Source organism: Podarcis cretensis (genome assembly GCF_951804945.1).
Source record: "Podarcis cretensis genome assembly, chromosome: 9".
In the NCBI taxonomy this organism is placed as follows: domain Eukaryota; kingdom Metazoa; phylum Chordata; class Lepidosauria; order Squamata; family Lacertidae; genus Podarcis; species Podarcis cretensis.
In genome coordinates, this window is record NC_137178.1 from 76646548 (window position 1) to 76674144 (window position 27597).

A 27597-nucleotide genomic window follows, 5' to 3' on the forward strand; every position below is an offset into this window, starting at 1 on the left:
TGGCAGCAGTGGTTCCCTCTTCTTCCTTCTTTTGTGACGTGTCTTTTAGATTGAACACTGAAGGTACAAATGGTCTTTACTATCAATCTCTAAGTTCATCCAGGAGGCTGGACAGCAAGGTGAAAAATGGGGAGGAGCCATGGGCTTGGCTAAGAAGGGCAGAGAGGCAGCTGGCCCCCATCCATGATCAAGTAAAAGAATAGAGGGCACATGGGGGGGGGGCTCTTAAAAAAGTTTTTAAAAGTTTTTGCCATGCTCATGTTTGCACATGAAATGGTGGTATTCGATTACTCAGAGCAGACCCATTGAAATTATTCAACATTACTAAATTAGGTCCACTATTTGAATTTCTAACTCTCATGCTCATAGTTAGTTAAACACGCTGTGATGATGGCAGGGGATAGATGCACAAGGTAGCAGCCAAAGTACCCCTGGCACATACTTAGCAAGGTCCTAGTGTGCCCGCTTCTTGCAAAAATTATGAAACGTATCAAATGTAAAGAAGAAAGGGTAAAATCAAACCCTTCAAGAGCAGGTAGACTAATCTGATGTGTACTACATTTGGATTTTGCCTTTATTAAATAACCCCAACGGTTTCTCATGTAAAGGAATGAAACCTCCTATTCAGTGCAATAACATTTTGTTCCTTCAAAACAGTCCTTCAAGGCGTGATGCCATATCCCATTGCAACTTCAATTAAAACCCCTCTTGAACTTGTCCTGAAGAGTTTGTACTTGGAAGACTGGCCAAGTGATGCCAACTTCAGGAGAGTCTTGTAGTTGTAGAGAACTTTTTGCTCCTTTTTCTCCAGAGATCATTTGCTGTGACATTTTTGGGTCTTGCTTCAAGTGTGTGGATTTTTTCTTCTTTGTCTTCCTCCGATGCTGAGGTCCTCTGCAGTAATAAGCACAAGGGAAAGCTTGGCATTAACTACAGGGGCTGTAATGGGCCCTTTGTTTATCCTCATCAGTAGCTGAAACAAGAGAGCTAATGTGGTGTAGTGCAGGATTGGGCAACAGTTTTGGCCTGGCAGGCCAAATCTTGATCTCTCCATAATGATGCCAGGTGACTGACAAGTGGGTGAAGCAAGGAACTGATGCATAGGGACTTCTTTCCAGCCACAGGCATGACATCTACCCCACATCTAACACCACATATTATGTCAGATGTGGGGTAGGTGGATGTGGTTTGGAGAATACAGCTTTGCAGTTAAAATGGAGAGTTCCTGCTTATCAAATCTGACCCACAGGATAGAGGTTCCCCACTTGTTGCAGAGGTTGGAGTGTTGATCTGGACTCATGTTCAAATCCCCACTTAGCTCCCTAGGCAATATTGGGCCAGTAGGTATCTCTCAGTCTAACTTTTATCTCACAGTTTTTTTGTGAAAGTAAATGGCAGGGGGGAGAACATGTTTGTCACTTGGAGATCCTTTGAAGAAGGGCAGAAGATAAATGCACTAAACAGCCTATCGAATCTTTCCATTATCTTGGATGACAAACAGTAGGAGAAGAGTTTTCCATTCTTCCCTTCCAGCCCCTTCTCTCTATGAACTGGACCCAAAGTTTTTCATGCTTAAAGTAGACCCTTTGAAAGTGGAATTTAAATTAGTCTGGATCTAGTTTGTAGCAGGCCTGGGTTTAAACTACACAGGTCTTTTACAATGATAGCTAGTTGAGCTTTTATATCTGACTCCCTCTAGAAACACCATTCCATACTATACAAAGTTGAACAACGATATAAGCAGCATAGGGTACCTACCATGTTTTCAGGAACAGACATCGCAGCTGGAGTGGCCAGGATTACTGGTACACTGAAGCAACCGAACTGGCCTGTTACAAGACATAAGAAATACACTAGCAACTTCATTTGCATTTAGTGACTGTTTTAGTCAAAGACAGTGCTGAAGAGCACAGGTGCCATTTAATAAAATAATTACTTGAATAATCTCAGATATCCCTGTCTTTCTGTCTTCACAACATGAGGGCTATTCCATTGTTTCATATAACAGAATAAACTAGGGACTGGCAAACTATGGCCCCTGGGCCACATCTGCCCTGGGGGTGGTCATTTAACTAGCCCTGCCCACTCAGCCAGTCCCCGCACGGAGCTAAACTGGTGCAGTGTGGCACAGCCACGGCTTCCTATTGGCTGCAGGAAGCTCCTGCAGCCAATAGGAAGCTGCGGACACCTCCTTCACCACCACCTCTGGCAGCAAGGAAACCGGGATGTGCGCATGTGCGCCCGCCCGCACCCATGCGCCTACTCCGGCCTGCCCCAAGGTTTCGGACGCAGTTTACCGGCCCAAGGCTTTGCAGCTTTGTCGACCCCTGGAATAAACTGTGAACCACAGTTTCAGAAAGCTTTCATCGCCCTATAAGGCTGGAAGGTTAACTATCTGCACAGGTTGGGCCAAACGTGCTGCTCTGCTTTCCTTTAGGCCTCATCAGCAAGGATGAGAGGGAGGTCTGGTCCTCACGGCAGCTCAGAACCTCCATCAAAACTGCCCCGGCTTGCACTCTGGGGAGGTCACTTTGGTGCCGCTACTGCAGCAAAAAACAGGTTGGGCTGCAGAAGCACCAAGAGCTAACAATCAGCTCTTACAGAGGAATCAAAGCTTTTCTGAACTGAAATGCCCTACTGAAACGTCTCCTTTAAGAAATTAAACAGTTATGACACTATTCCATCTCTAGATTCTTATTTGCACAAAGGCCATACAGTGGTGCCTCGCAAGACGAAATTAATCCGTTCTGTGAGGCTCTTCGTATAGCGGTTTTTTCGTCTTGCAAAGCAAGCCCATTGGCAGCTTAGCGGATTAGCGCTATTAGCGGTTTAGCGACTTTTAGCGGATCAGCTGATAAGCGGCTTATCAGCGGATCAGCTGATAAGCGGCTTAGGGCTTAGGAAAAGGGGGGAGGAGGGAAAAAACCCCGCAGGAACTCGCAAGACATTTTCGTCTTGCAAAGCAAGCCCATAGGGAAATTCGTTTTGCGAAGCGCCTCCAAAACGGAAAACCCTTTTGTCTAGCGGGTTTTCCGTCTTGCGAGGCGTTTGTCTTGCGGGGCACCACTGTACTTTGAATTTCAAAGGATGAAAAAACCTCACACACACACCCCAGGAACAACTAGGGTAAAGGGCAGAAAGGTTCACCACTCCAATTTTTGGGCGTAGACTCCCCACCCTCCCCTTATATCCAAGTGAATGGGTATGCGTGATTTATGCCCCTCCATACATCTAATTTTGCCTTCGCTGTTTAAAAACATGTTGATAACCCGGTACACAAAATTACCTGTAATTATCTTCACAAGAGACACTTATCTTTCGGCTTTCCAGGATAGCTTTCAGCTTTAAAATGGATTGGCCCGTGCAAGTTTCTCTGGAAATAAAAGCAATCACATTTCCATTCAGAATGAAATTTGTATGTCCGCCGGTCCTGTAATGTTTACAAATTAACTGTAAAGGAACTAGTAAAAGCATTTTAAGAGAGGGCAAGTACATCTGTCCTTGCTGCATGACTCATAAAAGTTCTTGAGAGCTCCAGAGTCTTCATTTCCTCTGACATGTTCTTCCTCATACAAATAAAAATCACATGAATGGGTAGGCTCAGGCTAGCTGCCATGTCCCTGGGGGCTACATGCTGGGGGATTGTCTGCAACAAGGAAGCCTGCTCAACTTGCATAGGCTCGCTGGGTGATCTGGATCCTGACTGTACAAGTTTCTAGACAAGAAGGAGAGCCTGAGGGCACTTAGAAGTCTTCCCCATGGCAGATATATTCCACTAGTGTGTGGACAGCTAAGGAATGAGGCAAGCAGGAGATACCGGCAGCAGGTGCAGCCAGAGAGCGTAGCCCAGCTCTGCCCCCTCCTCCAGTTGTTAATCACAAGAAACACTTCAACGAGGGAGGGGGCTAAGGGGATATAAAAATCGAAATCCCTCCCTCCGTATGCCATAATATCCAGATTCCAGAATAACTGTTTATTTAAAAAGTGCTGAACCATTTAAAAAGGCATAGGAAAGTAGTGAGTTTGGGAATTGTAAGGAACTTCTGCTGCTCTGAAGGGAGCAGAATAATTTAATCTCCCGACATTCTTGAATAACTATTCCTACTATACACTGAAGGATAGTTGACAGTAAGCACTAACAGCTACTACAAACACACTTCTCTTTTGCCCGGCAAAATCCCACTATTGACAGCTGAATCGGAGCAAACGGCATTCCAGGGGAAACCCAAATTGCTATTTGCTCCGATTGAGCGGTAAAGATCAGGTTTTCCTGGGGGAAGTGCCAGGGAAGAAAAAATGCCCTCAGAAAAAGACCAGAAAAGCGCAGGGCAAATGATAAGAGCTACACTTGCAAAACATTTCTAAGCATTGCAAGCTCTCTAAATAAAATGTTGATGAAACGGTACAATATTATATTGTATGAAAAATCTCAAATTATTATTAAACTGAGACACTGTTGCTATCTGCTCCTTTCTCTTTCAACTATTGCCCTCTAGCATTTTCTCTTTTCAGCTGTCCCTTTCTTTCTCTTTTTTCCCTCAGTCTCATAATTTTCATTCATTCCTCTTCTTCTTCATTTTCGGTAGTTGCGCCCACCCTGTGAAACACCCTCCTGTCAGATGTCAAGGAAATAAACAACTATCTGACTTTTAGAAGACATCTGAAGGCAGCCCTGCTCAGGGAACTTTTTAATGTTTGATATCACCCAGAGTGGCTGGGAGAACCCAATCAGATGAGCGGTATATTAATAATAATAGAAGGGGAAGAAAGGGAGGCAGTGAGAGATTTTATTTTATTGGGCTCCATGATCACTGCAGATGGTGACAGCAGCCACAAAATTAAAAGACGCCTGCTTCTTGGGAGAAAAGAAGAAAAAGAAGAAGAGTTTGGATTTGATATCCCGCTTTATCACTACCCGAAGGAGTCCCAAAGCAGCTAACATTCTCCTTTCCCTTCCTCCTCCACAACAAACACTCTGTGAGGTGAGTGGGACTGAGAGACTTCATGCAGCTGCATGTGGAGGAGTGAACCAGGTTCCCCAGATTACGAGTCTACCGCTCTTAACCACTACACCACACTGGCAAAGACAAACCTAGACAGCATCTTAGAAAGCAGCGACATCACCTTGCCGACAAAGGTCCGTATAGTTAAAGCTATGGTTTTCCCAATAGTGATGTATGGAAGTGAAAGCTGGACCATAAAGAAGGCTGATTGCCGAAGAATTGATGCTTTTGAACTCTGGTGCTGGAGTAGACTCTTGAGAGTCCCATGGACTGCAAGAAGATCAAACCTATCCATTCTGAAGGAAATCAGCCCTGAGTGCTCACTAGAAGGACAGATCCTGAAGCTGAGGCTCCAATACTTTGGCCACCTCATGAGAAGAGAAGACTCCCTGGAGAAGACCCTGATGTTGGGAAAGATGGAGGGTACAAGGAGAAGGGGACGACAGAGGACAAGATGGTTGGACAGTGTTCTCAAAGCTACCAGCATGAGTTTGACCAAACTGCGGGAGCCATTGGAAGACAGGAGTGCCTGGTGTGCTCTGGTCCAGGGGATCACGAAGAGTCAGACACGACTAAACAACAACAACAACAACAACAACAACAACAACAACAACAACTAATAATAATAATAATAATAATGTAGGCCACTGATACGCACACTTTTTATCTACCCTTAGTTAGAAACTCATCCACCTCCCTGAAGTATAAAAGCAAAATCCATTTGTGTGATGCAGATGTCCTCTACTGGCAAGAGGCAGCACTGCAACCAAATCCATTAACTTCTCCGAGTATGTACAGCACATGGTAAGACAGGCAAACATTAGAGAGAGACAATTATTCTAGAGAGACAAAAGAGGCGTAATTTCTCTCTTCTTTTGTGCATGTTCATCTCTTACTGAACAGGCTTTTGCAGTGCTTTTTGTCCTTTAAAAAAATGTTTAGGGGTATTCTCATTTTAATACTCATATTGAAATACTGCCCCTCACTGAGACCAAATTTAGATTCACAAAATGTTTAGGGGTATGTGTACCCCTGCGTCCCCCCCCCCAGGAAAAAAGTGATGGGTTTTTGAAACACCAGACAAAACTGTGAACAGAGATGACCATTGTCCTCAGTTCACTGAGGACCCCACAGTGCCCTTTTCAACTCTTTGAGTAGATGTGCCCCGCAGACTTGAACAGGTGCTCTTTCTGTCTCTCCAGGTAACACTTCAAATTGTAGGTCTGGGAGTGAGGAAGCCTAAGGATGTCACACAACACCCATTTCAAACTGGGTTCTTCATGGAAATTCAAGACATTTAACTAATAGAAGTTTTCAGTATCTACCGTATTTTTTGCTCTATAAGATTCACTTTTTCCCTCCTAAAAAGTAAGGGGAAATGTGTGTGCGTATTATGGAGTGAATGCAGGCTGCGCAGCTATCCCAGAAGCCAGAACAGCAAGAGGGATTGCTGCTTTCACTGTGCAGCGATCCCTCTTGCTGTTCTGGCTTCTGAGATTCAGAATATTTTTTTTCTTGTTTTCCTGCTCCAAAAACTAGGTGCGTCTTGTGGTCTGGTGCGTCTTATAGAGCGAAAAATACAGTAATTTGTCTCTAGCCAAAAGACAAAGGCTGTGCCAAATATTATGAGAAAAGAAAATATGCATGGTTTTTTTTAATGCACTTAATATGTTGGATAGATTGCATATCAAAGTACCAGATAAATAATTTTTTAATGTGCTTAATTTAACAACAGCAGCAGCCAAACCCCCTCCCCCCAAAAAACACCTTTAAAATGACTGCCTAAACTGAGCTTTTTCTGAGAAAGCAGAACAGTACTGCTAACAAAGAAGGAATTATTCTTGGAAAAACAGCATGTCTGTTGGATAAGGATATGCCATGTTGTAGTAGTCTGTTTCTAACTGAACCCTAGATATAGAGAGTTATTATATTCTGCATTATCAAAACATACCTTTGTGGTCCATCAATGTCCTGCATAAGCCAAATCTGCATCTTGGAGACTTTATTCGGATTTAAGTTAAGAACTTCAACACTGCCAAAAATGCTGAAAGAGCAGGAGCATAAGAAAAGAGCTCAGATGTTTACCAGCCTCAATAAAACATATCAGGTAAAAATCTTTATAGATGTTATTCATTGCCATTGCCTAGCAATTTCAGAAGATAAATATGTATGTATGTATGTATGTATGATTTTGATTAATTACCCATCCTTCACTCTGAGGTGTTAGGGTGGATCACAACAATTTAAACTACAATGTTAAAAACAGTTTAAAATCACAAGCATAGGGCGAGTCCTTAAAATACATGTCTAAATTGTCAAAGGCCAGGATAAGGCCAATGAGCTATGTTAAGTTGACTCTTATTGACAGCAATAAAGCTAGTTTGTTTATTATGAGTCTTTATTTACCTCTTCATCAATCAAGAGTAAGAACAACCTACCTGGAAGCAGTATGGCTGCCTTCTTAATCCACAAAAATACCACGTCTATCAATTCACTTTGGGAACATCAGGAAGATATACACAGGCATATCACAATGACCTGGGCATGGATAGGCAGGCATTACAGTCAAGTGGGAAAATACCTGTCGTTTCTGAATGCTCCAGCTTCTATGGACCCATTAAGCATCACTTGAGTTATACCACAGGCTGCTTCTGCAAACTAAAACATATTTGAAAACATAGTTTAATGTAACAAGAGAACCTGCTCAATACCTTGTACCCACTTACAGTTTTGACCTTTCAACCGTCACCAATTTTATGAGTTTGCCTAAGTGAAGAAAAGATTGTCCAGGTTCTGCAAGTGGTGTTAATTTCAAAATGCCCAACCATATCGGGGGAGCCAATAGAGTGCCTTCTAAATTTTGTTGGACTGCAACTCTCATCTTCCCTGACCATTTGCTGTGCTGGCAGAGGCTGGCGAGAGAATTGTGATTCAACAGCATCTTGGCAGCACCAACTTGGCTATCCCTGGGTTAAGGGATACGATTCTGTTTTATTAGCCATTGATTTTAATTCAATTGTGTATTAGTGAAGCATTATATATATTTCAGTATCGCTAACCTGGGTTGCATAGAACATACCATCTTGGATGACATTTTCCAGTACATTGAACTAGGGTTATTCTCACACTCAGTCCATTCGGGGCAAGATTCATAGTTGACTCCTATAATAAATACAGTTTGAGCATAAATACAAGACGGATATATTGTGCCCTATGAGAGGGGAGGGAAGAAGAACTAAGTTTTAATGCAATGCCTCTGCTACAACTGGAAAGTAAGAATTTTAGGGTCTCAAGTAGAAAATAAATGTTCATAAATGTACAAGGCAAACACATACCGGTACGTAAGTATATAAACCACGTGTCTGAAATAGTTTTGACTCTCCCAAATTGACCTCAATATATTTCTCCCCAAGGAGGGAGGAAATGGGGAAAGCCTTCCCTTTGTCTTTTTGCTTAGAAATCCTGTCTTAAGGGCATATTTGTGTATGAATAGGGTGAGCCTGTGACCTGGATTCAGGAACTAAAAGTATTTACCATCACAAAAGAGTGGCCAGGCTGCCCAGGTAAAGCAATCAGTGACCATTATCAGGTATCCTGGCAAACAGGATTTCTGCTGGAGACCGCCTCCTGTGAAGCATGTCTGATGTTTTGGGGGTTGGTCTTGGGCGCTGTGGGTTAAACCACAGAGCCTGGGACTTGCCGATCAGAAGGTCGGTGGTTCAAATCCCATGACAGGGTGAGCTCCCTTGGCTCAGTCCCTGCTCCTGCCAACCTAGCAGTTCAAAAGCACGTCAAAGTGCAAGTAGATAAATAGGTACCACTTTGGTAAACGTGTTTCCATGTTCTGCTCTGGTTTGCCAGAAGTGGCTTAGTCATGCTGGCCACATGACCCAGAAGCTGTAAGCCGGCTCCCTCGGCCAATAAAGCGAGATGAGCGCCGCAACCCCAGAGTCGGCCACGACTGGACCTAATGGTCAGGGGTCCCTTTACCTTTACCTTGGGCTACAGGGTGGGCAATTTCAAAAGTCTATAGAAGGGTTTGCACACCATTGTTCTGGGTTCCTCCTCCCTCCTGCATGTGGTAGTGAGCACCCTGTTGCAATAGATTAATAAAGATCACGCTTACTAGCTGCTTTGCTTCTCAATATTCCTTGGTTGGCCTCTGCTACTTTCTCCTACCAACAGGAAACCCACTTAAGGACTCTTTACAGGCTCTTGGAGACCCCATAAAGGAAAAGGAGCAGGTTTTTCTTACAACAGTGCAATGCCTCTGCTACAACTGGAAAGTAGGGGTGAGGGTGAATTTGATGTCTACACACCATACAGAGCATCTATTGTACATTATTTCCATGGCTTTGATTTCTTTTATTCTGAAGTTGCATCTTTCAATCACTGGATAACTGTTAACAATACATTATTATATCCTTTCTACTTCAAACCTTCTTAAAGGATAGAATTCCTACCCTCCCCCATACCAGAAGGGGGGAACCCTAAATATCTCTCTCTCTCTCTCTCTCTCTCTTTTGGTAGAGAACAGGACACTCTTCTTACCTGGACTGGAGGGGTCTCCACACCATGAGAGCCCATCTGCCATGTAGCCTAGTAAAGTGTCTTCCAATGTGAGGAAATCACGATTAGTTTTTGTGTAACGGTGTACAAGGTCATTTGTCTTGCTCCAAAACAGCGACTGTAAGTAAAGTGTCAATATTGAATTCCTAGCTCTGACACATTTCCTGAACTATAACAGCAATATAACCCCTCCTCTTTCCATTTCTCTCCACAGTTTTCAGCTTTGGGCTGAAAGCTTTTGGATGGTTTTTGGGTTTTTTTGTGTCTTACGGGGCAAGAGACCCGGAAGTAGTGGCAGAAAATATTTGGGCATCTGTACAGATAGGGACGCAGGTGGCGCTGTGGGTTAAAGCCTCAGCGCCTAGGGCTTGCCGATCGAAAGGTCGGCGGTTCGAATCCCTGCGGCGGGGTGCGCTCCCGCTGCTCGGTCCCAGCGCCTGCCAACCTAGCAGTTCGAAAGCACCTCCGGGTGCAAGTAGATAAATAGGGACCGCTTACCAGCGGGAAGATAAACGGCGTTTCCGTGTGCGGCTCTGGCTCTGGCTCTGGCCAGAGCAGCGATGTCACGCTGGCCACGTGACCCGGAAGTGTCTCCGGACAGCGCTGGCCCCTGGCCTCTTAAGTGAGATGGGCGCACAACCCGAGTCTGTCAAGACTGGCCCGTACGGGCAGGGGTACCTTTACCTTTACCTTTACAGATAAGAACAAAAAGTCTTGGTAGTAAGAATGGGTAGGTTCTGTTGTTTTGTTTTTGGTGTAATGTTTGCTCCATGAACTCCTGTGACCTCCCCCCCCCCTTTGCTCATTATACAGTTATGCTTACATGTAGAGGGGAGTATTTTAATTTCTGCCAATTACCCCTCCCAGTTTCAGGCCTTCCTGTGCTCTTCTAGATCTAATAAGTGGCTATTCTTTAGTAAAACCCATTCTTTCAACATAAACATAATTGTAAGTCAGGGAGAGCAAAACCGCCTCGCTCTTTGGTATCAATCATAATTTCATGTTTTATCCTGGATTTTCTCCCCTGCCAAATAAACTTAGAAAGCACTTTCTGTCATTCCTTGAAGTTTCAAATGTCATTAACTATAGGTACTGTCTGGTATAGGATTAGTATTTTGGGACTATGTTCATTTTTATAGCCGAAATTTTGTCCAGCAAAGACAATTGCATTCTACTTCAGATTTTCAGGTCTTTTTAAATTTCTTTCCAAACCTTTACATACAGTTACCATTAAAGATGTTGTGATTATTCGCCATTAACCGAATTCCCAGGTATTTCACTTTCTTTTCGCCCTTTATATCACTGTTTATTCAGTTTAAAGCCTGCTAGATTGCCAAATGCCCTTATAACTTCCAGTACTGCTGGTACACTTTCTAGTGGGTTTTCTAAGGTCAAATAATATCATCTGCATATGCTTTTAACTTAGAATTTTGCTGACCCACTCTTATACCTCTTCTTTTGTCATTCATTCTAATCTTTGTGCCAATTCTTCTGAAATCAAAATAAACAATAATGGGGACAATGGGCAGCCTTGTCTGGTTCCTTTCATAACTGTACACCCATCAGATATAGTTTTATTTACAATAATATTTGCTCGTTGTTCAGTATATATTGCTTCTATAGCCTTTAAAAATATTTTCCCCAAATCCATTTCCTTCAGGACTCTTTTCATAAATATCCAAGACACATTGTCAAATGCCTTCTCCATGTCCAGAAATATCAATGCTGCCTGTTTTTCGTTATGCACTTCTAGGTATTCTATTATGTTTATAATATTCCTAACATTATCTTTTAATGGTCTGCTGGGGAGAAAGCCTGCTTGGTCCTCACATATTAAGTCACTCATAATTTTTTGAGTCTATTTGCTAATATTGTTGCAGATAACTTACAATTGCAGTTTAATAGCTATATTGGGCAGAGGTTTTTGGGATTTGTCATGTCTTTATCTTGGTTGGGTATCAAAGTGATATAAGCCTCCTTCCAAGTTTCTGGTGCTTGTCCTGTTTCTAACACTTTCTTCATAATATATTTTAGGTATAGGCCTAACTCATCCTGAAACTTTTTATAGTACTCCACCAGGAGCCCATCTGGTCCCGGGGCTTTCCCAGATTTTCCCTGGCTTATCACCTGATGTACTTCCATCGTGGAGATTGGCATATTTAATAGCTCTGCGCTTTCTCTCAAAATATTACCCAATTTACTTCGCTCTATATAATTCTCTATAAGTTTAAAGTCTTCTTTCTCTCTTTTATACACATCTATGTAAAAGGTAAAGGGACCCCTGACCATTAGGTCCAGTCGTGGCCAACTCTGGGGTTGCGGCGCTCATCTCGCTTTACTGGCCAAGGGAGCCGGCGTACAACTTCCGGGTCATGTGGCCAGCATGACTAAGCTGCTTCTGGTGAACCAGAGCAGCGCATGGAAATGCCGTTTACCTTCCCGCCAGAGTGGTACCTATTTATCTACTTGCACTTTGACGTGCTTTCGAACTGCTAGGTTGGCAGGAGCAGGGACCAAGCAACGGGAGCTCACCCCGTCACGGGGATTCAAACCGCCAAGCTTCTGATCGGCAAGTCCTAGGCTCTGTGGTTTAACCCACAGTGCCACCCGCGTCCCAACACATCTATGTAAAACCTCACAAATTCCTGTCTGATTTCTTTTGGATTGTTTATGTGTACTCCATCCTTCACCAGCTCATTAATTAATCTTTGTCTACTCTCTTTTTAAAGTTGCCATGCCAGTAACTTTCCTGGTTTATTTGCAAATTCAAAATTCCTTTGTTTTACAAACTTAATTTTCCTTTCTATTTATTGGTTTACAAGCATAGAATATTGCATCTGTAATAAATTAATCTCTTGAAGTTTCTCTTTATTTCCTGCATCTGTAACCAATTCTTTCTCTTTCTTTATTAATTTGTCAGATATTTCCAATTTCTTACATTCCCTTACTTTCCTCTGGTATGCACATTTCTGAATAAAATAACCTCTTAAAACTGCCTTCCTTGCATCCCAAACAGTTTTTAAGTCAACATCTTGATTACAATTTAATTCAAAATATTCTTTAATAATTTTCTTGAGAAATTAACAAGCACAAAATAACTACCTTGTTACATGGGATGGATTGTCTGGCCAAGTCCATCAGAGGCTGGAAATCTTCCTCTGTCGCCCTGCATGGATGCTTGTACATAAAGGCATTTTGAAATAGCTCCCAAATTTTGAGGCAGTCTCTGTCTCTGTAAAACAAACAAACAAACAAACAAACAAACACAGGGGTCTTTGAGAATGGCTGCTGTTCAGCCTGACACTATTAAATGTGAATTATACAAAATAGTATTTGGATAGTGAGAAAGCACTCCTAATTCTTAAGCATAATGGAAGTCTGACAACCTGCCTTTCCCTCTCCTGAACAGCCCAAGAAATGTACTTCTGATTAAGAGGATTGCTTCGACTAAAAGCAGTAGTCGTAGTAAACTATGAGCATAACAGTAGGCTAACTAACATGCTTGAGTCTCATTCTTTTCTCTTTCAACTGTGGAGGTGGAAGTTACATTGAAATTAATGCTGCTTTATCTGGAGGCTGGGGCGCAGGTGGCGCTGTGGGTTAAACCAAAGAGCCTAGGAATTGCCAATCAGAAGGTCAGCGGTTTGAATCCCCGCGACGGGGTGAGCTCCCATTGCTCGGTCCCTGCTCCTGCCAACCTAGCAGTTCAAAAGCACATCAAAGTGCAAGTAGATAAATAGAACACAGCTTGACCTAATGGTCAGGGGTCCCTTTACTTTTATCTGGAGGCTGATATTCAGAGCAACAGTGAGAAACATACACTGTACCAACAGAGAAAGAATAGGGCACATTTGCTTGCTGTGGGGCAACATTTCAAGGGGAGACATGACATCATTGGGAAAAGGTGGGCAGCAACAGATGCTCCTTGGGGTCAATGAGAAACGCTCTTGCCCTCAAAATACTAGACCTGGCTTCTGTGAAAACATACTGGGGAGTGTACCCTGCAGACTCCATAATGAAGGAGCACTTCCTTATGGTCTGAGAACCTCTGCTGTAGAGAATCCCACACCACCTGTATAATATTTGATGGGGGTGTCTAACCAGGTAAGTTACTTAGGCTTACCTATTTTGACCCAAGGCTCATATTCACCCTTGACGAACCCTCCATACCAGTGATGGGTTTGGCCAAAAGTAGGCTTTGCCCCCTTGTACACAACACACAGGCCCTCCCGGAATCTGCTGATCCAATTCTGCACAAAACAGCCAAAAAGGACATCTCCTCCACCCTGACTCCAGGTCCTAATGCATCTTGATAAGAGATAAATAGTTAATCTGATAACAAGGGAGAGGACAATTTGCATCTTTATCAGGGTACTGGGCTGGGTGGAGAAGTTTAAACTTTCCTACTGCCCTAGAACCATTCAGATTAATGACGATGATTATGTTTAGTTTTTTATGTATAAAAAACCACCAAAATAGATGCAGCCTGACAGGGCAGAATCTTTCTGGGGGAGGGGTGAATTATTGCTTTTTGCATTGCTGGGGAACTGCAACAGGAAAAAGCAACTATTTGTTTTTTCTGTGTACAGTGGTACCTTGGGTTACATACGCTTCAGGTTACATAGGCTTCAGGTTACAGACTCCACTAACCCAGAAATATTACCTCGGGTTAAGAACTTTGCTTCAGGATGAGAACAGAAATCGTGCTCCGCCGGCGCGGCGGCAGCAGGAGACCCCATTGGCTAAAGTGGTGCTTCAGGTTATGAACAGTTTCAGGTTAAGAACGGACCTCCAGAACGAATTAAGTACGTAACCAGAGGTACCACTGTAGTTAGGGAAGTAAGAACCGTAAAAACTCCCCAAACCTTTTGCAGCTTGAGCTCGCTTTATCTTCCTATGAAAGTGTATATCAGTGTATATATACAGCCACCATGTGGAAGAGAGAGGAAGAGAGAGAGACACCGAAAGCAACATTTGTAGCAGCATAGTTAAAACTAGCACTGTGTTCTCTCCCCCCCACTGCAAAGTATCCTCCATCAATTAATAAGAACAGAAGTTGCATTTGATCATTATCAAAAGTAAAATAAAGTGTGTTCTCCTTCATGGAGAGCACGTGTTGCGGTGGGGGCCGCCAGGACACTCCAAAGTTGGGGGCTGGGCTAATTGACTGTTGGCCACTGATGCGATTGGGGCTTCCCTTGTTGTTGGGAAGAAGTTAATGTTGCCATTTATTGATTGACAGCCAGAAATAGTAAAACTCCTTGCACGAGGCTAGGGCTTCCTCTTTTCGCCCGTGCATTGGATTGCCCGTCCCTCCCTCCCTAGAATAGGGTTGTTCGCTTTGACCTTGCTATGCCTGTCATGGGGTCGTCTGCTTTGGAGCAGGGGCCTGGTAGGAATTTTGTCCATCTGGCTGATTGGCTGGGGCCATTTGGTTTTTGCCTACTGCGTAGCAAATCGTCACAACTTGTAAGGTTCGCAGTTAGGCATTGGTTTATGGTTTGGTTGGTTGAGGGGCATGGATTGGCTGTGCCTGCCCCTCTAATGCTGCTGCAGCTGCAAGGGATTCCGTTAAAGGAATCGGGGGCTAACTATTGCTTGTCCACTCTGTCAAGGGGGCTCGGGCCATAGCAATGAGCTCCTGGTTGCATTTGGGGTGAGGGCAGGTTCCCTGCTCCGCGTAACCCCCAAGTGTATTCCCCCATTCTGACTTTCGCATCGTGTGGAATGTCAGTCTGTCCCCCATGGTGGGGGCAGATAGTCGCAACCAATGCCTACGCAACCACTCACAAATTTGTATTTTAATAAAGTTGTGGCCAAAATTATGCCAAAAATCTAAAACAAAAATTTCTGTGTGATGTGTGAGTTATTGGGGTGGCCCTGGGGACCTCGACACGCAACACTTTATCATGGGGGTGGGGTGTAGGGGGTTTGTTGTGAATACCTTACTTTTGAGGTGGCCAAGTGGCATTTGTGGATGTCTTTGCACTAATTTTACAAAATAATTTCTCCCATCTTTCCACATTTCAGTTGAACCTTCAGGAAAGACATCATGAGGTATTCTCTCTTTTCCAGATAAGGAAATGCAAGCAGCCAGAGAGAGACGGAAGTACAGAAGAAATATTTGCTGGGAAACACAAACACCCCCCCCCCTCCTCAGCCACCTGACAATGAAGGTGGAACAACCCCACTGAAAAAGGTAACAGTGGTTACCCAGACCTTGTTGCTGGTTGCAAAGCAGCCCCCATAACCAGTTCAAGCCCCCAAAATGTAGGTCCACCACTGAACATAGCTAACTGGTGGTGTACAAATTGTGCAAGTCTACTGAATCCAGTCATCATCCAAGGTCAGGATGTGCGAGGAGAGCCTTTTATGTATTCTCACAACTGGCTGTGCGAGGCTGTGGAACTCCCTGCTCCATGAGATTCGTCTGACTTTCCCCCTGATGGAGATCCATTGCTGGTTAAAGAGCTTCCTGATTCAGCACCAGTAGACTTATTGCTTGTTCTGGCTTGAATTTATAGGTCAGGATCCTCTTTGTATTATTTTATTCGCTGTCCCTACTTTGCATTTTATGTAGCCAGTGGTCAAAGTGTCGAACTCGGTTCAAATTCCAACTCAGCCAGGAAGTTAACTGGATGACTTTTCTCCAGTCACTATGGCTGTGTACACATTCCCATTTACTCTGCATCCAGCACACTCCCAAGCTATGTACACATGATGCTAGCCACAATCCCCCTCTGTCCTGTAGCTTCTTGAGAAATGCTGAGTTTGGATGCATTCCCCCACAAACCAGTCTTGATTCCATTTGAAAAGGTAGACTGTATGAAGATGCCCATGTCCGCTGTCTGACCCCTGGTGTGGGCAGATAGTGGGCAACTTGGAAACAAATCTTACCACACCAATGTGCATGACGACAGGCAAATACGACATGATGTGTAGTGGAGGGCGGTGGGACAACCTCTCTGCATTTTAAACCCGTATTGTGTATACAGCCTCTCTGTCTAGCCTAACGCAGGATTAACTGGGAGAGGAGCATGTACGAAAGCAGGTAGAATAAGGTTTTGTTTAAAATTTGTTCGGTTTAAAATTGTGGGTCTGTTTCCTTTCATATGGAAAGATGGATACAACAATAAGCTGGGCTCTTACTAAAGTGCCTGTGGCAATATGTTTTTCACATCACAGGTGTTTGAGGGAAAGGTCCTTATACTGTAGTTTTTTGTAATGTTTCTCTTTGTTTTCCATTTATGCCTGTTTGGACTCTTATCTATGGAGCTTGTTTGCACAAAATTACTGTAATTTCAAATGAACCGTCTTCAGCCAGAAAGAGAAAAGGGAAGGTCCAGTTGTTACCAGCAGGAGTCTTGGCTTCTGCACTCTCTCCCCTCCCTTGGGCACTTGAGCGCTAACCTAATTTGGGCTGGGGGCTGCATCGACCCATAGTGCACCTTCTGGAGGCTAAAGTGCAACAGTGGGGGTGGTAAAAATGCAGTTCTCATGTGTGCTTTCCCATCAGCTATTCTGCACCATTTTTCATCATCTTAATTCATGATTAAATTGAGGGGGGGGGATCAACAAATGATTATTGCAGGGTCTGGGCCAGGGAAAGGAGGTCCTTGAGGTATTTTGGTCCTGAGCCATTTAAGGCTTTATAGGGCAAACCCCAGCGCTTTGAACTGGGCCCAGAAACCAACTGGCAGCCAATACAGTCTGATCAGGATTGATGTTATGTGCTCAAACTGTCTTGCTCTGGCTACTGAATTCTACACCAGCTGAAATTTCCAAACCATCTTCAGAAGCAGCCCTGTGTATACTGCATCACAGTAATCTAACCTAGAGGTTACCAGAGCATAGGCAACAAAAGTTAGGTTATCTCTGTCCAGCTGAGGCACAGCTGGGCCGCCAGCCGCAGCTGATGGATAGCACCCCACACCACCGAGGCCAGGATCCAGGAGCACCCCCAAGCTACATACCTGCTCCTTCAGAGGAAGGGTAACCCCATCAAGAGCAGGCCACCTCCCAGCCATCTGGTCTAAGGAACCACCCATGAACGGTGCCTTGGTCTTATCTGGATTGAGCTTCAGTTTGTTGGCTCTCATCCAGTCCATTACCAAGGCAAGGCAATGCTCAGAAGTAAGTCCCACTGTGTTAAGTGCAAGTAAGACTGTAGCCCAAGTTAGCTACCGATAAAAGGAAATCTGTCTTTTTAATAAGAAGGCAAAATATCAAATAGTTCTGAAGATAAATATTAGGATTCCCAGGGTGTGTGTACTGTAAACTGCTTTCTTCCATGTTCACAGGACATTTGTTTCAACTGTAAGTAAGCTAAACAAGGGGGCAACAAGACGAACCTAGGATGGTGTCCAACATTAGTCATTATTTAAAACTGAAGTCAATGGACTCAAATAAGTTCATTGATTTCAATGGGTCAACTCTGCATAGGACTTAGAAGGGTACCATCCCACCAATACAGCTCTAAACTGGTGGTAGAAGAGAGGGGAGACTTCATTTCCAAGCTTTGGGGAAAAGTAGTCATCCCCCGCTTTCTCCCTTTAAATGTTGTAGAAGTCTGAATGCTTGCTGAATTCAGAAAAAGAGAGCTCTTTCAGGCTTTCTTGCATGCCTCTGAAAGTTCCTGCCAATTTCAGAGGTCCTGAAAAAAATGGCTTTTCAAAGCCTCTTTGTAAGCTTTGTTTTCCTTTGGTTTATTACTGCATACAAAGTCCATGACATAAATAAAGCAGAATTGGTGACCAACTCACACCCAGACAATACCACACTCTGATAAACAGCTAGCAAATTCACATTATTTTTTTTACATGTGCTTCAGTCACAATATAAATGCATATCGGTAAGGGGTCATCCCAGGCTGTAAAGATTTGTTTTAAAATGCTGACATTTGAAGTAGTGATCCTGATTAGTACAGTGTGCATGTGACTGAAGCCTGAAGACTTACGGGCAGACTCCATGCTACACAAACACCTGTAAAAATTGCTCAATAAAATTGAACCCTGAACCCTGCTAACTATCTCAAGGGGTCTGAATTTTGAGAACTTTTGGTTCAAGTTTTAACCTTTAAACTAAGAGGGAAATTGACTATAGTTAAGGACACACTTGGCCTACTAGAGCATTGCTCCATGATGTTATTGTTGTAAATTAGGGGAGGGCATGTCCTACTGTGATCACAAGTAGGTAAAGGTGCGACTGTATACAATTAGATGGTTGTAGGAAAGATGGAATCAACTTCAGCAACCAAGAAGTTGTAATTAGGGGAAGTTACTTTTCACATTTTGTCTTTATTTCAGTTTGATCCACCTTCCTGGAGGTATCCATCATCTAAAAATGGGAATATTCACTTTGGCATTTTTGTTAAATAGCACTTTTTGAAATCCAAGGTTGAAGATTTTACCTCTGTACAGTTTGCCAAGTGCAAAAGAACCGTCAATGGGCACTGACTTCCAGATATTTCTAAAAACCACATTCTGAATGAGATGGCAACTTACAGGCAAATGACCAAGCAGCCGTTCTTGGTCCAGAGCAGAGATGCTGCGTTTCCTGGGTTACCAAGAAGAAAACTGGGACACCCAAGCCATCAATCCTGAGTAGACTCTGAGTATTTGCTTTAAGTGTGGAATTTTAATGAGACATATCTGCCCTTTTGTCCTATCATCATACTTCTCTTAAATTTAAAAATGCATGTATGAGTTGAATGGAACTTAGGTTAAATGTTCTAGTTGAGGACTTTGATGACCCCACAGTGCATTCTAACTACTCTATTTATTATACAGTGGTACCTCAGGTTACATAGGCTTCAGGTTACAGACTCCGCTAACACAGAAATATTACCTCAGGTTAAGAACTTTGCTTCAGAATGAGAACAGAAATCATGCTCCGGTGGCACGGCAGCAGTGGGAGGCCCCATTAGCTAAAGTGGTGCTTCAGGTTAAGAACAGTTTCAGGTTAAGTACGGACCTCCGGAACGAATTAAGTACTTAACCTGAGGTACCACTGTATTTTTAATGGCTTTATGAATGTGTGTAAATAAGGAAGTAGGGGGGAAAGGGACGACCCAAATGCTATTTAGCTCACTCTTTTGTGGGGGATGTTTATTCAAAGAATGTCAAATCTGTGTGCAAATAGTTCTCCCTGCAAACATTACCTAAAACTTTCATTCTTTCACGCCAAACTCAGTGGCTTTCAGAAGTAATAAAAACACTGCAGTTAAGTTTTCAAGTTTTCAGACCCATAGTGTTGGTGCAATATAGAGAACGAGCAAGAAAGGAGAATTCCTGAATTAAAGTGCTCTTTGATGAGAGAACCCAAGGAGAGATTTAAAATCACAAAACATGCAGCAAAGTAAAGGGTGGAAATATAGGTTAGATTGTTAGATTTTTAAAATATGTCCAAGTGAGTTCAGGAATGTCTGCTTGTTTCTTTCCAAAGTTTTCCTCTTCCCCCAGCTGAGGAAAAGATCACACCTGGTTTTTAAAATGGTTCACTTACAAAATTCATGTCCTTCAGAAAAGTTGCATGGGCAGTAATATTTAGCTTAGTTACAAAGTGGTGATCGTTCCTAAATTATTGGAACTCGGGTGGCTTATGAGAGCCATATGGTTTAGCTGGAGGAACCAGCTCCAACTTCTTCACACACTCACTGAACTTCTCTCTCTCTTTTTTTAAATAATATTTATTCATAGTTTAAGAGTTACAAAAAGAAAAAAGAAGAATACAAAATACAAAAAGAAGAATACCACAACAACAGAAAAAAAAATGAAAATGAAAATAAAAAAGAAAAAGAAAAATACATTCACTTAAAAAATAAAAAGAACTGATTAAACCTTTACATAACTTTCTTCCTTTACTTATTTCCTTGACCTCCCCTCACCTCCCAAGTTTGTATTCCAGTTCGAATCGTTATTTCAGCAAATCCTTCCAACCTTATTTTCATTTAAATAATTTAATTTAATATATTATAATTTAACGTCCTCTCTTTCATCAATTTCATCAACTCATTTTTACTTAGTCCTTTATATCATTTCTACCAAAACCACCTAATTTTCTTTTTCCAACATCTTTCTAACACTCCTTAATTTTACAATGTTTTTGAAGATATACTTTAAATTTTTTCCAATCTTCTTCCACCGACTCTTCTCCTTGGTCCACTGAGCTTCTCGGGTAGATTGGAGGAGAACAAAGACTTGATGACCTAGCTCCTCCCAATCTGAGGGGAAGTGGACATAGTAACCTAGCAGGACAGCTTACTGTATGGTATTAACCCTTTCATGCATTGATTAAACTTCAGCATTTTTATTTTTTTTTTGAGGTTGGTTATTCCACACATAGAACCTATGACAGAATTTGAAACTGGAAATAAAAATACATAGTAAACATGTTATGTACTGAGTTGAATAGGATCCAAACTGCAGCAGTCTGATTGGTCCTAGAACAATAGGATCCAAATTGCAGCAGTCTGATTGGTCCTAGAACAATGCAGCAGTATGACTGGTTGGCAGGAACCACCCAATCATGCTCCAGATATAAGTGAATCCACAACCTGATTGGCTTACAGTAGAATTCCGGAATTAGCCAATCATGTGCAGCCCATTGTGTAAATAATGTATATAAAGCAGATACTTTGAGGGGACTTTCATTCATTCCTCCTCACCACTATGAGCTGAATAAAGAGCATGAAATCACTTTGCGACTCTGAGTATATTTCAAAACAAGAAATTAATGTCTATTAAAAAGGGTGTACTGTGCCTAGAACTCACAAACTGCTTGCACTAATGAAACTCCCTGTCGCAAAATGTGCCTGAAACGATGGGGGTTTCTAACACTGGTCCTTGCACTCAGACAGTTCACTGTAACTCTCCATTTTCCCTTTCCTTTATTTTAAAATGGGAAAGTAAATGATATTTCAAATCTAGGACTAGGTTGTTGTTGGTGGTGACACACATTAAAAACAGAAGTAGGCATGGGCACTTCCACCCTCTATCAGCAACTGAAATTATATATAGATTTTTTTCATGCATAGGCACCAGCAGGGTACATGTGATACTCCTAGAGATTGAAGTGGAGGGGGAGAGATTTAACTCTTACCCTCCTAGGAACATCCTATGCACACAAAACAACTATGGGTGGGGAGACCTTTTTTGTGCCTAAGTGCTGCATGCTGGGGTGTTTTAAGTGGGGATGGTCATAGCTGGAGAGGAGATAGAGAAAAGTGCCTCCCCACTGCCAAACAACAGCCTCTTGTGCCACAATTTAGCTTGAAGGAAAGCTAGTGACCACTATTTATCCAAATGAACACGAGCCATCAAGCCCCTCTGCTAAATTGTAGCTTGAAATGGTACTGCACGGAAATGTTTTATGAACTGATTCTGTATGAACTGGCTCTTACTTGAAATGCCCTAAGTGACTCACATGGTTCTAGCAAGAACCATGCATTTTTCAAGTGTACTTACACTTCCTTAAGCTGAATTTAGCAATAATTAATTATAAGTAGAATGACAAACATATAAATTTAGCTTTGGAGATGAGCACCTCACAGAGGATTTTTCAGCACAACTGGGTCAGTTGCAGTGCCCAGAAAGGTTTTTAATTAAACGGTGATGCAGACATGATGGAGGACTAAAGGAAGTCTGGGCAAGAATTTGTGGCACTAAAATGTTTAGTCGTTGAAGCAAAGCCAGAAACTTGGAACAAAGAAGTCTTTCTCCCCCTTCACAAGCATAGGCTTTGAATCACTGAAGGGGTAGGAGGAATTGCCCTTCTCAGGAACTTATCAAGCAAACAAAAGAAAGACCAAGACAGATGCCACGGGCTCTGTGACATTCCTTCTGAAATAATGTTGGTGACTAGAAGTATTAATAATAGGCCTAAAATGAGAAACGAAGGCCATGGATTGGGGGATGAGGAAGATAAGTGAACTAATGCCAGTGTACTGGAAGAAGCAAAGATCACCAGTGTGGAAGCAATGATTCTTCAACATCAACTTCGTTGGACTGGTCATGTTGTGCGGATGCCTGATTATCACCTTCCAAAGCAACTACTCTATTCCGAACTTAAGAATGGAAAGCGAAATACTGATGGACAACAAAAGGGGTTTAAAGACACTCTCAAGAAAAGAAAAAAAGATACTCTCAAGGCAAATCTTTAGAAATGTAGTATAAGCACCGATAACTGGGAAACACTGGCCTGCGAGTGCTCCAGTTGGAGAACAGCCATCACCAAAGGTGTCAGGGAAGCACAAACTCAGGGCGAAAAGGAGAAAGGGGCTAAGGAGAAGGCACATTTGGCAAAACCTCACCATGATCAACTCCCGCTCACAAATCTGTCCCCACTGTGGAAGGACTTGTGGATCCAGAATTGGCCTCCACCGTGACTTACGGACTCACTGTTAAGACCATGTTCATGGAAGACAATCTTACATGGCTATGAGTGATCACCAAACAAGAAGATTGCACTAAATGAAACATTAAAAATAGAACAAAATCATGATACTGATGTTCAAAAGCACCTACTTTGTGATCAGAGCTCTTTAGAGAAAACCATTTCCTGCCAACATGAATAAGCTGGACTGTTTTTAGGAGTTATCATGCTGGATTGAAGAAATTTCCAAAAATAGGTATCTTGTTAGTGTGCAGAATTTAGCATTTATTTTCAAATTTTCAAAGCAATTCACATGCATTCCCCCCTTCTTTAAATCCTTGAAAACAATCCAGTGAAATAAGTCAGCATTGCCATCATCTCCATATGAAAAGGCTGAGGCAGTGTTGGGTGGCGAGCTTAAGAATTCATCTACTGAATTCAAAGCAGAGGCAAGAGTCCCAGTTCTTGATTCTGATGTAAAACACTCAGAATTTGGGTTTGGGGTCCCAAAGGGGTCCGCTACGGTTGGAGGAGAAGACGGGTGATGTCCAACCACGGAGAGAAAGAATCATGTGGCTTTTTAAAAGCATAAATCCTTTATTCTGTTGCAACCAGGTTCCCTACACAAAGGTGACAAAAGGTATGAGGAACCCCGCCCAAAGGTAAGTTCAGAATTTTATAGAGTCGCAGTTGTGGGGGGTCTTATTTGTCACAGGTTCGTCAGTTTACAAGGTAAGGGGGAGGAACATAGTGCAAAAGGGAGGTTCGGGTGCAAGATACAAGGTGGGGTGCAAATCCTATCTATATGAGTAAGGTAATACCTGGAAGACGCGGGTGGCGCTGTGGAAGCTTATCAGGTTTCTTGATGAGAAGAGAAGCAGCAAATAGCAAACTATCTTTTCTGGCAGACAGCTTTTCATCATTATCTACCTTCAGAAAAGGATGATAGAGCTTTAGCCCTTTCAGTGTTGTTGTCCCAGACAGCCTAATCGGTAATGATGGATGAGGGGAGCTGCTGGAGTTGGAATCCAACAACATCTGGAGGGCTCTACAATAGGGAGACTTCTTTCCTAGAACCATATTGTCGAGTAAGGGTCATCTAGTCCAACCCCTACAATGCAGAATCTCAGCTAAAGAATCCATGACAGATGCACCCAATCTCTGCTTAAAAACCTCCAGCAAAGGAGAGTCCACAACCTCCTGAGACTGTTCCACTGTCAAACAGCTCTTACTGTCAGAAAGTTTTCCCCAATGCTTAGTCGGAATCCCCTGTCTTGTGACTTTAATCCACTGGTTCGGGTCCTAGTCTCCAGAGCAGGAAAAAACAACCTTGCTCCATCTTCCATGTGATAGCTCTCGAGAGAAGGTAAGCTTGCTTGACCTTAGTACAGTTGGATGTTTGAAATGCACAATATACTATAGAGGTCTCTCTACATCACAAAAGGTTCAGTTGACAAGAAGGAAGAAAAAATCCTATTGAAATGTTATTACATAAAGTCACAGAAGTGATGAAGACATAGAATTCTTCTCTGTGCACCAGAGAGACAACTTCAGGTGGAGCTAGAGGGGTTGAAGGACTACGGTGCCCAGGAAGTCACAGACGAACTTCCCCCCTGCCAGAAAGCAGAATGAACCCAGAACTATTTTTCATTTTACATTTTTCTCCCTCCTGATTAGAAAGCAGAATAATAGGTTGCATTTTCTTTCTTTCTTTTCATTATCTTTCACTTTAACTGCCTGCAAACTCCAATTTCCTTAAATACATTTGATTTCACTTTTCAGTCCTACAGGATAAATTCCTCAGCCCTTCTCACACTTCAGTGGAGTTCATGCTCCTAAGGAAGATAAAAGGGAGTCATTTTGTAAGATGTTTTAGACCCATTCTCCCCACCACTCAAAAAATAGGGATTAGAGGTTTCGTGGCAGCCTAAAATCAGGCAACTAAAGATTTGTGTCTTTAAGATAGTGACATGGGGATTGTGTGTGACCCTCACACATAATCTCTACAGAGACTAGATTAACTGCATTAAAATAATCTGACCCACTTCCTGTGGTAAAACAAAAGAGGGGAGTTTACGGGATCAGAGGAAATGCTTTGAGCTATCACAGTGCTCTTCTGAGAAATGACTACCCACTCAAAGAGCACATCTTCTGTAACACTCTACTCAAAGCTTACAGAGCTCCACAGAAAACCTATTCAAGGACCAGTTCAGATCAGATCACAACATATCAGAAGCAGAGAGTAGGTACATAACCCAGACAGCTGACTATCAGCTAAAGAGGTCCAATAAGTCAAAATACCACAGAAGCCAATTACCGCTAAAGCCAAAATACCACAGGAGATAGCGGCTTGCCAACCTACTCAACTCCAAAGTATGATGACTAGGCAGTTTTGGTTTCTGAGCAAATAAAAGCTAACCACTGTTTTTTTCAAAATTGGGGAGAAGGGTGCTCGCTTCGGCAGCACATATACTAAAATTGGGGAGGAGGAGGTCTACATGATGCCACACAGGAAAGGAGGAGGGGAGACACATTTTGCACACCATTTCCATGTAGAAAGAGTGTGCATCCTATATGTGGATGATCATGGGCTGAATGCACATGCATGCAACTTGAACATGGATTGCTTCAAACAACAACAATATACAAGTCTACTTTGCATATGGCCTTGGGCAATTTTCTGATGTATAGAGGTATATGTGTAAATGTAATCCATAATTTACACACAGCAACCAATATATTTTATGTACAAATGTAAGTGCACTGCACATATTATATGTAGGAATTTTATCAAATTTGAAGCTGCTACAACAACAACAACAACAATTTATTGTTTTTACCCTGCCCATCTGGCTGGGTTTCCCCAGCTACTATGGGCAGCTCCCAACAGAATATTAAAAACACGACAAAAGATCAAACATTAAAAACTTCCCTAAACAGGGCTGCTTTCAGATGTATTCTAAAAGTCGGGTAGTTGTTTATTTTCTTGACATCTGATGGGAGAGCGTTTTACAAGGTGGGTGCCACTACCGAGAAGGCCCTCTGCCTGGCTCCCAACATTTACCCAGATAAAGGCTGAGCAGATGAAAAGCAAGCCTTCTGGTGAATATCTCAACAGATCTTTCGGTAGCAGATGCCAAACATTCCTCATATGGCCAAAGTCTGCTTCTCACCAACCTCTCCCTCTAGTCAGAGACAGTATTATTTCCTCATTGCAACATTGTGATAAGGTTCAACAAATGCTATTACAAGATACTGTACTGATAAGGTTCAATAAGTTCTTCTGTTGACAAGTTTTTACAACATGCCTCTGAGCACCAAAGCTAGTAAGATAATGAAAATATTGTGATTTGAGTCCCAATCAACCACATCTTTTCTCATGTATTTGGTGATTTCAACACTTTCCCCCTGGCCCTTATTTGAAAGTCAAAGAGACTGCAGCCCTAAACCCAATGTACTGATTTCATTGAATTTAGTAGCCCTTGTTTCTGAGTAAACCACACATAGAATTGTACTACCAGGCCGTAATTCGGTTCATACTTACCTGGCAGCTATTTCAACTAAATGGAGTTGGAATAAGTTCTGGAGAAATATGGGTAGAACTGTACTGGGAACCTCGAACCAGGAACAAGAAGCCCCCAAGTTAAAATGTCATTTCTGTCGTAACATCACTAAATGGCCTTGATCAAGTCAGTATTCTTTAGACACGCCATCTCCAATAACATTAACCTACCTCACAATGCCATTGTATGGATTTCTGAGCTGATGTACACGAAGCACTTCAAAAACTGTGAACACTGTAAGTATTGCTAAAAAAAATACATTTCTGACCCATCTTATACATACAGGAAACCCTCCCCTGCCCTGCTTTCATTTAAAGAACCCGCTTTGAAAGACAATCTTTGCTTGTGCAATTCTTACACTTTTAGCAGCTGTTTAACAGGCCAGAATTCAAAAGGTGGAACTTTCCCGCATCATTGCATGCTTATTATCATGCATATAAGAGAGATATAAAAGCCCTGAACAATTCCAATGCAGGAGCTGTTCAGCTAGTTTTCAGTCCAGCTTTTTAGCACTTTGGGCAGGAAATGAACAGCTTCAAATCTCAGCCTATACATTTTTCTCTGGAATAGCTGCGGTCCAGTTTCCCTACTGCTCCTTCTTTGTCTACACTGTGCACTCCTGCTTTTATTCTTCAAAAGTGTATTCTTAGCACTCACCTGAGCTCAGGATTCACTATGGCAATGTAGTTGTGACATCTCCCCAAGACGATTTCATGCAGCTGTTTAGTGGTCCCTTGGCCTTTCCACTGCAATACTTCTGAGCCAGGGGTTCCTTTCCTTCCAGGTATGAACACAGCAAGCAACACAGCACTCACTAAGGCAACTAAAACAACCATGGTCCCTGCCAATATCAGTTTGTGCCGTTGGGTCCTGGAAGAGCTGCTTGCAAAGGGCATCTCGCTGGAAGTTTCTGAAAAGCAGCAACAGCTGCTGCTTCTGTTTCGTTCATCCTTGGCAGAAAAGTCACTTTCTTATATCTCCTCCTCCTCCTTTCTCCCTTTCTGTTTCTCTCTCCCCCCCCCCCCAACGTAAAGACCAATGAGCAGAGGAGCATGAGTTGCATTTCTATTGGTTTAGATAAAAAGGCTGCA

The 27597-nt window shown here is 42.6% G+C and overlaps 1 protein-coding gene across 1 annotated transcript; it reads right to left on the reverse strand.

The window, feature by feature from the left end:
• Window positions 1–623: 623 nt before the first annotated feature.
• Window positions 624–27488, reverse strand: LOC307224666 (ADP-ribosyl cyclase/cyclic ADP-ribose hydrolase 1-like). Its single transcript, XM_079991728.1, has 9 exons — window positions 27164–27488; window positions 12675–12804; window positions 9555–9690; window positions 8083–8165; window positions 7585–7661; window positions 6955–7047; window positions 3287–3373; window positions 1759–1829; window positions 624–894 (listed from the first exon to the last, which is right to left on the reverse strand). The coding sequence occupies exons 1-8, from the start codon at window positions 27400–27402 to the stop codon at window positions 1766–1768; spliced, it is 909 nt and encodes a 302-aa protein (XP_079847854.1). The 5' UTR covers window positions 27403–27488; the 3' UTR covers window positions 624–894; window positions 1759–1765.
• Between the last annotated feature and the right edge of the window lie 109 nt (window positions 27489–27597).